Consider the following 12,599-nt stretch of genomic DNA (forward strand, 5'->3'; position numbering starts at 1 on the left):
AAAACAGAGATCCATACGATTAACAGAAGTTTGAGGACCTCTGCTGTAAGCAACAGGACACAGCATGCATAATGTACCAACGCCACCTTAGGAGGGACTCTACTTTAGCAATATAAGCAGTCTCCAAGGAAATCCACATAAGAATATCCCTAAAGAGCACTGGGCAAGGGGAGCCCTGAATGATCAGACAGGATGCATGGATTCACATGCTGCTTCCTGCTCTCTTAACACTGACTCATTTGTTTTCACAGTTGCATTGGAAGGTCTGTTTTCTTAGTTTCCATTGTTTCCACAGGCCACTTTACCTTTGACACCTATGCAATCCCATCTTTTAACTGGAATGTTTAGCATGCTTGTGGGCTGGGAAAGGGTGGAAAATAAATGAAGGGAATCGACATCTGGATAAAAATTCTGAAGATCGTCTAAATCAGGAATGCACAAAAGTTTGTGAATTTTGAAAACGTAGCTTTGGATTTGTATTTGGTTTCAGCTGAGATTTCAGGGCTTCAATCTGGTGTCTGACAAATCCGAAAGAGAGACAGCTGTCAGAACCCAATGGGAATCTATACATGTTTTTCCTTCTTTTATGTGGGCATAAAACTTCAATTAGAGTAAGATTTTAAAACTTGTTCAAGGGAACATCTCTCAGCTCCCTGCTAGCAAGGCTCATTTTACAGACAGCGATACATATTTTATAGGATCCTTTTCATCAACAGCTTGGTACACTGAATAGTCTTGTCAGGATAACAGCTGGTGATAATTTAGCCGGTGAGCTGACTTCGTTCAGTACCTGTATGCTTCACTGCATAACTAATTGCAGTCACCATTTAGATGGACTTTGTGAATGAAAGCTGGAAGAGTTTCCTTCCACTAAGCAACGTGAACATGCATAATCTTTCCTCAGTTCCTCTCCCTTTCACTGCGTCCCAGAATGTCAGGAATCACTTGAACAAAAAAGACTTTCACACACACAAGCACATATACTGCTATGCACACAACGGACACAGCTTAGAATGACATTGCAACATAGGTTTCAGAGTAGCAGTCGTGTTAGTCTGTATCCGCAAAAAGAACAGGAGTACTTGTGGCACCTTAGAGACGAACAAATTTATTTCAGCATAAGCTTTCGTGGGCTACAGCTCACTTCTTCGGATGCTGAAATAAATTTGTTAGTCTCTAAGGTGCCACAAGTACTCCTGTTCTTATTGCAACATAGGAGAACCAGTGGCGCAGCCAGGTGGAGGGAACAGGGGGAGTGATATCAAAAAAAGGCACCACTCGCTGAGGCGCTTTTACTTATTCGGCAGCACTTTTACTGATGGGGCGGCGCTCTGGGTATTCGGCAGCACCTCGGCAGCAGGACCTTCACTCGCTCCGTGGGTCTTTGGCGGCATTTTGGCAGTGGGCCCTTCAGTGCCGCCGAAGACACAAGGAGCTAGTGAAGGGACCGCCACCGAAGTGTTGGCAAAGACCGGGGTGAGTAAAAATTAAAATGGCGCCACTTGTGCTCAGTGGGAGAGTGGCCGCTGCCCCACTCCCACCCTAGCTACGTTACTGAGGAGAACACGATTGGCTGTGTTAAAACACTGGGCTTGATGTTTTGGAGGTGCAAAGAACCCCATCTCCACGGGATTTCAGTTACAGGTGTGCATGCTTAACAACCCTGGAAATCTGGCAGCAGAGGCAAAGCTTTTGCTTCCAACAGTGTCATAACCTGCCTGCAATTAGGTTGGCTTTAGAGCAATGGTAGCATATCCCCATCAGCAGCACTCCTGGTACTTTGGAATACCTACAGGAGTAATACATCAACTATCACCAGCTATTTCTCAAACTATCTTGATCCAAGTTCAGCCATGGTAAAAGCAAGTTGTCCTCCCAGTGAAATCAATTACAGTATGATCACTTCAAACCTAACTACGAATGTGAAGAATAGTACCAATCATAAACCAGTCTTTATGCTCTCGGTACCTTTTTAGTTTTTCTCTGATAGGCGAAGGCGATATCCTGTCTCTGTTCATTGCTGCGGTTTGTCAAAATGTTGATGATGGTGAGTTCATCCACACCTACAAAGATATAAGGCAAAGGATGACTGAGAAATCCCATCTTGCACTTGTCTCTTGGTTATTAAAATAGTATGATTTGCTAGAAATGTAGTGTATGCAACCCACAACGGGCTTCATTACTATCAAAAACATCCTGCACTCATAATAAATGCAGCCGATGACAGCACCAATTTTCAAAACAAGTGCACATATAACGCATGCAAATCTATCTGTGCATGGACTTAGAAATGTGGGTGCACTCAAGACTGCACCTGTTTGAAAAACTGGACCTGGAACGCAAAAATGATGTGCTACTTCTATCTCCTGCTTGCCTGAATGTGTGTCACTCAGTCTCCTGCTAGGAAAGTCATGTCAGAGTATTTCCTGTAAAAGTGATGTGAAATGCAATTAATTACAGCCTGCTCATGTAGTTTCAATTCAGCAATTTCAATTAGTCTTCATAATAAACCAGTTATTTTTCCAGTTCACCCCGGGCACTTCACAAATATTCCAAACACAGTGATTAGAAAAAAGGCCACCACCTTCCCTTTTTTTCAGCAGCCCAGAGGCTCAAAAGGCTACAGCCTCTGTATGTTTACACTGCAATGTAAGCTCAGGGTCAAACTCGGGCTCAAGCCTAACTCCCCTTCCGTCTAAACACAAATCACACTAATCCAGGATTTGGACCCAGGACCCTAAAGGGGTGCAGAGTCTGAGCTCAAGTCAAGCTGGGACCCAGAGTGCAAGCCTATTGTTCTGCAGTGTAGGTTGGAAGGGCCCCAGAGCTCTGGTTCAAGACCACACCCAAAAGTCTACACTTCAATTAAACAGCACCATAGCCCGAGCATAGCGAGCATGAGTCAGCTGACACAAGCCAGGCATGGTGTCTAATTGCAGGGTAGACATACCCTGCAAGTCTACCAAAAGTATCCCACAATCCTATGGGCTGATTTTCTTTTGTCCTTTGGACAGTCAAGTTTTCTGACACTGCACCACAAACAGCAAGAGCAGCCACATTTTGGGAAGGTGCTAGGAAGTCTGGGATGTGGATGGTTGGACTTGGGCACGCATCATGCATTATGCTGGAGTTCCAAGTTGGGACCCAGGATTCAACAATTCCTAACCTGGGGTTACAAATGAGCATAAACACTCAAGCCCCGGGTCTGCTCAGTTCTACTACCCTGGGGTTTACATTGCAGTGTAGATTTGGATACTAATATCTACATTGTATTCTTAAACATATTCACCTAAATTTGGGTTATTGCTGCTATGTACTGTATGTATCATAGGACTTTTAAAAACCAACTTTGTATTTGTGGATACTCTAGAACTATACCCAAATGTACAGACACTCTTTTCTCAACATGTGTATTGTATCATTTTAACATTTGCTTTAGTAACATTTTCATACCCTTTGATAGCTACTGGATGGCGCTATATACACACATTGCTTCCTGACGCAGGCTAACTTTTTGCATTAGACTAGAGGATAGACTGGATAACTGAGCATCTATCTTTTGTAGCAGTTGAGCTACAAAACAGTGACGTTTTAGTAACATTTGAAATGAATGTTTCCACATCAGTGTGTGTACAATACAGAGGAGAATTTGGATTCATTAACAGCTAGGCTTCACATACAGGGCTGGATTCACTGCCTGCCAACAGAACCTACATTGGAGGCACCTGGCTTGACCAGCCAACACTCCATGGTCTGCTAGTCAACCCACAGTGTTAGCATGGAGCCTGACCTTCCCAAAGGGCTCTCACCTCTCTGCCTTGCAAACAGACTCTCTTATACATCCCAGTCCAAAGTCCAATGAAATGAATTGCCACAGTTCTCTCTGACTTCAATGGGCTTAGGATCAGGTCCATAGCCCTTCCCCTAAACATCTGAAAAAGGAGGAGGAAACTGAACTGCAGTTAACCCGTTCACCATGCTTTTATATTGCCAATCAATTGGGATTTTAATAATTGATTATTAATGTATTCAAATAGATGCATGGGGGCTTCCTTGCATTAGCTCTTTGAATACTTCACTCAAACAGAAAAATCAGTATTTACATTACAGCCACTAAGCAGTGACTTTGTCCCAACTAATTTTTTTGGTGAATCTCTTCATGTAAAAACGAAGGTCTTTGCATGTAGAGTGACCCAACCTCTACAGGACAAAAGAAACAATTGTTTAAAAAACATTAGCCACCAGTCATTGGGAATAGAAAGAAACACCATCACACCACCATTAACAAAAAGTACTGGAGCTTCCAGGGAACAACGGATTAATGAGATTTGCATGGAAAAAAAGAGAGTTGGTGTAGTCAAATTTTTGATGCTGAGTGGATTTGAACTGATCTGCAGAGGTTAGGTTAGTTCAAAGCATTCTGATCCAAATATGGTAAGCGGTCAGATTTTCACAAGACCTGGGGTAAAGATATATTGTTGTTTAAGTGAAACCTTGTTTTCAATTCAGAATCTTGCATCTCTAATTTAATTTTCACACTCCACCTCCCTTTAATAAGAACATCTGATTTACAGAGGAGAAATGATACCTATTCCAACCTGGATTGGATTGTATGAAGCAGAAAATATTTACCAGTCCACCCCTAAAATGTTCAACACCCATTTAATTGTGTCCCTAATACTACAATTCAGCTGCAAGTCAGTCCCTAGATAAACTGTCCATTTATATCAGATGTACAGTACTGATTAAGCATAGCTGCCTCTCAAAGAAAGACAGAAGTAGAATGTTACAGTTGTAGGAAATATCCAGATATCAAATTCTTCCAACCAGAACATAGCAGCATAGTATATACATGTCCAGACAGCCAGAAAGGGAGTCAAAAAGGTGCTCACAGTGTTATGTTCCAACAACACGCTAAAGTTTTCATTTGATTGAGTTCCAGTGGCTGATTATTTGATCCTAGTCATGGATGTAATGATGCCTTTTGTAGCTGTACTGTCTGATTGAGAGGCTGGGGCTTAGAAGAGGCAAATCTATATACAGAGAATCCAATTTCTAAACTTAAGTGTCTAAAATTGGGGCACAGTTCTGCATTTGGACACTCAAATTGGATATTTGATATGTAAAATAGGTATTTATTGGGAGTTGTGTGTCAATTTGTGAGCCCACATTCAGAATCGGGTTGCTCTCACTCAGATGCTAGCTTTGAAAAATAGAACCAAAGTCTTTACTATGCTCAGTTTTCCAAAACCGTATTATAAACAGCTTCCTACATAAAACTGTGGACATTGTGATGCATGCAATGGTGTCTGTAATGCAAACAGGAGACTACAGAACAGAACTGTAGTTACATACAGAACACACCCACTCTCAGGAAAACCTAGCTAGTAACAATCATTCTCTGAGTGTTCTGTCAGAATTATTGACCCAGTAAATACCCACTGAGGTGCAGCATCTGACACAGAGGGAAAGCCTGAGAAAATAAAATTATACAAATGCTGCTAGCTACAAAAGACAATTAAGGGGAACTTCTACAAGCCAAAACAAACAGGACACTTTCCTTACATTGGTTTTTCTCCTGCTTCCATTGTTTTACTTCTTAAAATTACACTGAAAAAAAAAAAACCCACAACATTCCTTGGGAATCCTGCACACAACTTGTTTCCTCATAGCACCGCTGTAGCTTAGTAACACTACAACCTCCTCGCCTGAGAGCGGAACACAACGACTGTATCTTTCAGGATTCCCAAGGAGTCAGATTCTTGTGAAAAATGGGTAGCAAGAGACAGTTTCCAAACTTTACACACTACTCCATTCACTTCCAGTCTAGCTTGAAGGATGACAAAGATAAGGCCCATCACTGCTAAACTGTCGTCTCTGACTACAGTTACCCCACCACCCAACTCCCTTGGATCTCCATTCCGCGCCAGTGGGAGAAGGAAGGCTGCCTTTTCATTTCCGATTCCTGAAATCACTGAGCTCAGTGAAGTGTCCACATTGGAAGTTCACGATGTGTCAACTCTCATTAGATTAAAATTACAGGTCCAGAATGCCAAGGTGGGTGAGGTAATGGCTCAAAAGCTGGCTTCTCTCACCAGCAGCAGTTGGTCCAATAAAAGATCTTATCTCCCCAACCTTGCCTCTCTAATATCCTGGGACCGACATGACTAGAGTTACACTGCATAGTTCCAGAATTCATTTAACTGATGACCTAACAGAGGAGCTCTTTGACTGACCGAGATGCAAGCACTGCAATCTACACCACCACTTACCCTGCTTGGTGCAGTAATTCAAACTGCACCAACAACTCTGTGTTTATTCTAAGCCTAACAAGTTCCAGTAAAAGGTGATCTGTTCACTGTTCAGCCCTGATTCTACAATGAAATCCACAAGCTGCATTCCTTACTCACATGCGAAGAAACTCTTGCCTCAACAGGGCTCTGAGAGAGAGAGTGACGATGGTTCATGGTTGCGGATCATAGGCTGCTTTCTCCCCTTCTACTTTTAAGTACACATCCAGGGACAAAAATCCCTGGGAAGTTATCCCTTTGAGGCTTAACTTCCAAGTGAGGCAGGGCAGGGCACACTTCCAGCAGCCTGCCTTTAAGGTGAGGTTAACAACCTGCTCAGCATCAAGTTTGATATATGTAGACAGTCTTGGGCAAGCTCTTTTCAGCTCCTTAGAAGAGAGATAATGTGGCCATTTCACCTTGTGCTGCAGACCTGAACACTCAGGCTCCCTCTCTCTCTCTTTTTCCTGACTCCATTTTTTCGCCAGGAAAATAACAAAGTCTGTAACTGATCTAAGTGACAAGATACCAGGCTTGCTAAACCGGTGCAATCATTTTCAGATTCTATTATGAGCTAATAGCCCAGGCAGATAAAAGTCAGCTCTCTTCCTCTTACTCACACAGGCTTTGTCTACATTGGGAAAAATGAGTTGCAGTAAAAAGTGTGCTAACGCGTTTTAACTATGGTTGTTAAGAACCTCTTGGCATGTTGTAGAGACAAATACATACTAACCGAGAGTTTGGCTACACTTGCAGGTGGGCAGCGCTGAGAGTTACAGCTATCTTCGTACAGCTGTGCAGGGAAGGTGCTGGAGTGTGGCCACACTGACAGCTACCAGCGCTGCAGTGTGGCCACATTTGCAGCGGTGTTGGGAGTGGTGCATTATGGGCAGCTATCCCACAGCACATCGTCCCATTCTGGCGCCGTGGGAAGGGGATGGGTCATTCTGTTTCCTGTCCCAACATCCCATGATGCATTGCTTCACATCCCAGCGCTCCCTATTTTTCTGTCCACGTTTGGCGCCATTGTGACTCTCTCAACAGTTTCTGTGCAGCACAATTTCTGTGGGAAATGGAGCCCGAACTGCTGAGGAGTATGCTGATGAGTCTCGCCAGCATATCACATTTGGCAGTTGAGCTATTCCTTAAGATCCAAAGTGATGAGGAGTCCGATGATGATAGCGAGTCGCCTGATGCGTATGACACAAAATTGCTTCTGGCATTCACGGAAATGCTCAGCACTGTGGAATGCCGCTTTTGGGCTCGGGAAACAAGCACTGAGTGGTGGGATCACATCATCATGCAAGTCTGGGATGACGAGCAGTGGCTGCAGAACTTTCGGATGAGAAAAGCCTATTTCATGGGACTGTGTGAGGAGCTCAGCCATACCCTGTGGCGCAAGGACACGAGATTGAGAGCTGCTCTGCTGGTGGAGAAGCAGGTGGCTATTGCAGTCTGGAAGCTGGCAACTCCAGACAGCTACCGATCGGTCAGGAACCAGTTTGGAGTGGGAAAGTCGACCGTTGGAATCGTGTTGATGCAAGTTTGCAGGGCCATTAATCACATCCTGCTAAGAACCGTGATTCTGGGGAACGGGCAGGACATTGTGGATGGCTTTCCACAAATGGGTTTCCCTAACTGTGGAGAGGCGATAGATGGGACGCATATTCCTATTCTGGCACCACCCCACCTAGCATCCGAGCACGTTAATCTGAAGGGGTATTTCTCTATGGTTCTCTTGTAGATCACCGTGGGCGTTTCACCGACATTAACACAGGCTGGCCTGGAAAGGTGCATGATGCACGCATCTTTCGGAACACTGGCCTGTTCAGGAAGCTGCAGGCAGGGACTTTTTTCCCAGACCGCAAGATCACAGTAGGGGATGTCGAAATGCCCATTGTGATCCTTGGAGACCCCGCTTACCCATTAATGCCTTGGCTCATGAAACCATATATAGGGAAGCTTGACAGGAGCAAGGACCGGTTCAACTACAGGCTGAGCCGGTGCCGAATGACTGTGGAGTGTGCTTCTGGCTGTTCTCTGTATGGGAAGCTAGACTTGGGGGAAAGCAGCAGCCACGCGGTTATATCCGCGTGCTGTACCCTCCATAATATTTGTGAAGGGAAGGGTGAAATATTCAGTCAGGCATGGACCTCTGAGGTTCAACGCCTGGAGGTTGAATTTGCACTGACAGAAAGCAGGGCTACTAGAGAGGCCTAGCACAGGGCTGTAAGGATTAGGGATGCCTTGAGGGAGGAATTTGACCCTGAAAACCAACAGTACTGTTTGGTGCCTTGCACGGGAGTAAAGTGCAGTGGTTACAATGTTAGTAGGAATCTGTATTTCCTAAGCTGATTTGCAGTGCCTGTTTCTTTCCTGGGCTAAGGTATCTTTTTACTTTCTGCAATAATAAAGACTGTTTTCAAAGCCAAGAATTCATTTACTGAAAAGAAAATAACTTTACTGACAGACACATAATATTCTGGGAACCTAAAAGGGCAGGAGGGTGGGGTGGGGAACTGTACAGTCATAGGTTTGAATATGTCCTGTCTGGAATGCTGTGCAATGACTGCTGCACTTCAGGATGTCTATACTGCATGGTGATGGGGGTTGAGTGCAGAGGCTAAGGGTCGTAGTTCTCAGGGCTGGTTGGTGAATGTACAGGTGTTGAAGGCAGCTGGTGGTAAGAACCTGGATGCTCGGGAAGGGGGTTTTGAGCTAACATTGGGGCACAAGGGAAAGAGCTTTTGGACGGGGCAAGGGGGCGGTGCAATAGTGCTCTGCCTGCATGGCTACGAGCGCCTGGATAGAGTCCACTTGGCGCGCCAGGATGCTTATCAGCTGCTTTGTGCTTTTCTTCCTGGCCGCTGTGTTTTTCTGGCAGATCCTGCTTTCCCTTTCCCTCCAGCCCTGCACTTTTTGATTTTCTGTGACAGAGTGACCCATAACTGCTTGCAGCAGGTCTTCTTTGCTTTTTCGCGGCTTCTTCCGGAGGTTTTGGAGTCTTTCAGCTGTTGATAACATGGATAGCCGAGATCTCAAGGTTGCTTGTGGAAAGGCAACACTTAACAGAGGCAGCATTGTTTATATCAGACAGTTATAAACAGTGACAGAGTTTACAGTCTTCACAATAGCATAATTTTCCCACACCAAAGAGAGCACACATAACCCACAGGAACCCCGAAATGGTGAGTAAGGGGGACTGATTGCTTCAGGGCTGTATTGTCCTCGGGGTTTCTGTACGCTGGGGAAAGCAAACAGCTGCATGGGGCACCTACACTGAACACTCTCCCAACATTTTCCACAGGAGTTGATCCTGGAAGATCTCTCGCTGCTGCAGGTCACTTGGGAAGAGCGGGAGGGCCTTCTACGGCAATGCAGATTCTGCCCTGGCCCCTATGCAGCTTGCCTGTGTCTTGCAATGGTCCCCCCACCCCTCACGGCACAGTGGCATGGACGCGTTAGCAGACCACAGTGGCTCTCCCAATAAACTTGCGCAAGCACACTGCCCATACTCTGGCTGAAACTTTTGAAGAGATTACTGAAGCCGATTACTGCGACGTGATAGCCTATTGATGTGGTCTATTCCACATTTAGGCATGCATGCATGCAGCCCTAACCCTCCCTCCTCTCCTGAAAAATTTCCATCCTGAAAATAATAGCTGCTTACCGGGAACCTGCTCCTCTGTTTGTCCTCCACCAAGTACTGGCTGCTGCGACTGGCTACCTTCCTCCTGGCTTGAGAAGAGCTCCTGGCTGCATGCCTCCAAGGACTCAGGGGTGTCTCCCCCAACCCCAGTACCCTCACTCTCGGTTTCCTCCTCCCCCCCCCACTCTGCTCTGAAGTGTCCATCGTGGATTGGCGGTGGGGTCACCCCCAAGTATCGCATCCAGCTCTTTGTAAAAATGGCAGGTCGTGGGGGCAGCGCGGGAGCGGTGGTTTCCCTCGTGGGCTTTGCAATAGGCACTCCTCAGCTCCTTCATTTTAACCCTGCACTGCAGCGCGTCCCGGTCATGGCCCCTTTCCAGCATGGCCCTTGATATCTACCCATAGGTATCATAATTCCTACGGCTGGAGTGCAGCTGCGACTGCACAGCTTCCTCCTCCCAAACACTGATGAGGTCCAGCAACTCGCCATTGCTCCATGCTGGGGCTCGTTTGGCACGTGGAGGCATGGTCACCTGGAAAGATTCACTGATTGCACTGCATACCTGGCTGAGCAAACAGGAAGGGGATTTTTTAAATTCCCGGGGCATTTAAAGGGCAGGTCACCTGAGGCCAGGGCAGTAGAGTTTGAACTGATGAGCAGACTGGCTGAACAGTCATTCTGGGATACCTCCGAATACCTCTGGAGGCCAACAACAGCGCTTTTGGTGGTCATACTGGCGGAGCAGTGCTGCATCACCAGCGCTGCAGTCGTTATTCCCCAGGCCAAGGAGGAGTACAGCCAGCACTGTAGGCAGGGAGGTACAGCGCTGTATGTGCCTTGCAAATGTGGATGGTGAGTGAGTTGCAGCACTGTAAAGCCACCACCAGCACTGCAACTCTCCAGTGTAGCCAAGCCTGAGTTACCCACAATGTGTTTTTAAACGTGACTATTTCCTAACGCAACTCACTGCCCCAGTGCAGAAAAAGCCCCCTCTCCCCCAACCTCTGCTAGGCCAGGAGTCACTGTCACAGGGTAGCTGGTCCCTATGGACAGGTTAAGCCCAGCTCCCCTGGAACCAGAACAGAGCAGTCCAATCCAGCCAACTAAAGAGGGCTAGGCTACACCTGGGCCTATAAAGGGCTGCTAATGGGCAGCTGGGAGATTGCACCCTGGGGAGGGAAAGTGACACCACAGTGGCGCAAGGGACCAGAGAAGCAGCCCTGGGGCTGGTGCTCCAGGTAAGGAGCAGAGCTAACCAACAGGGAAGCTGCCTGGAGCAGGTATGCCAGAAACCCCCGGGAGGCCTCAGGCTAAGGAGTGAGTTAAAAGACTGTTGTTCTGTGTGTTTGCTAACCTCAATTAAGAAAAAAAGCTTCCTTGCAAGACTGGGCATAGCAGCATATGCTTTGGAACTGGGGAGAAGCCAAGCCCAGCCCAGCCTGGTTACAGTCACACACCATGTCAGCTTCTGCTCGGCCAATGATTCACTGCAGCACTCAACCAACCTCTAAAACTGTTTGATGAAACACAGCTTCAATCCTAGCATTTGAAACTGGAAAAATAAAGTCTGCAAACATAAGAAAAGTGACAGAACAAAAGCCACAAATATTCACGTTAAAGTTTCCTGTTCACAGGCTCTGGGGATGGAAACACAAGTCTATTCATTGCTCTGGCATTTCATGGAAAATGCATGCTTGCACTTCAGTGCAGAGAAATATGACGCTAATAACGGCTCTGAACAGGATATTGACTCACATTTGCTAACATAGGGTGGGGCAGAAGGGCTGATCTCACTTTGCTGCTCACTAAAGCTCTGGAAGTTAAAGCTTGTTTCCTTCAATCTTCATTAAAAGCAAACTTATTTTTGCTGAGCATATTTTGCTTGTATTTTTCTACTCGCGAGTAACATGAAGAGTTGATGATGTTACTTCTGATATTGTACTTTTTTTCTAGCGTGACAACTCCTTCCAGGCTCAGAAAACAGACATTTTCAAGTTGAAAATTTTAACTTTTTATGACCAAAAAAATATTCTTTTCACCTACTGATATTTTTTCTGTCATATAAGTGGGCCTGCTGCTGCCATTGTGACTTCAGCATTGCAGCTTAATCAGCAAGAAAGGAGGAAGTAAAAACCTCAGCTGTGTAAATGAACAGACTGACTTATATTGCCCCCCCCCCCTTTTTTTTTTGACTTTTAAAAGGGCCACTTATGAATGGGCTTGTCTTGATAAGCGTCTAGGTACCAGAAAAGCCAGCAGATACTTGGATTGTCTCCCAGCAAAAAGTTGTGGGGCACTTACAGCAGGAGGCAGCTTAAGTGCATCAGTTTATTTATCATGAATCTCAGTTTTGCCTCTAATTTTCAAGAACAGCCTGGATGAAATGGCGGAGGATTGTATCTCTGCAGTCTTTGAATACGGGACTTTGTCCAGGCTTACCAGTTTTGACAGCAACCCGTCAACTTTTAAGTACTTCAAATCAAAAGAGGGCACTGGGCTTTGTACAGCTACCCAACCCACGGTTGACTCCACGCTAGCAATAACAGTGCTGAGAAGGGATGATTTTTCAGTGAACTGTGCACCCACATAGCCATACAGGGAAAACAAATAAATGGTCTACCCCAGTCAGGGAAATTGCACTCCCAGTAACCACCTTGTT

At 45.8% G+C, this 12,599-nt stretch overlaps 1 protein-coding gene across 2 annotated transcripts in view; it reads right to left on the bottom strand.

Annotated features, from left to right (window-relative positions):
• ANXA2 (annexin A2) overlaps positions 1 to 12,599 on the bottom strand; it is a 52,399-nt gene that overhangs the window by 18,703 nt on the left and 21,097 nt on the right. For both annotated transcript variants that reach the window (XM_030578489.1, XM_030578488.1), the window contains exon 4: positions 1,969 to 2,063. In XM_030578489.1, the coding sequence (XP_030434349.1) occupies positions 1,969 to 2,063 (95 nt within the window). The remainder of the gene's footprint in view (positions 1 to 1,968; positions 2,064 to 12,599) is intronic.

This window comes from Gopherus evgoodei, chromosome 10 (assembly GCF_007399415.2).
Source record: "Gopherus evgoodei ecotype Sinaloan lineage chromosome 10, rGopEvg1_v1.p, whole genome shotgun sequence".
Lineage (NCBI taxonomy): Eukaryota > Metazoa > Chordata > Testudines > Testudinidae > Gopherus > Gopherus evgoodei.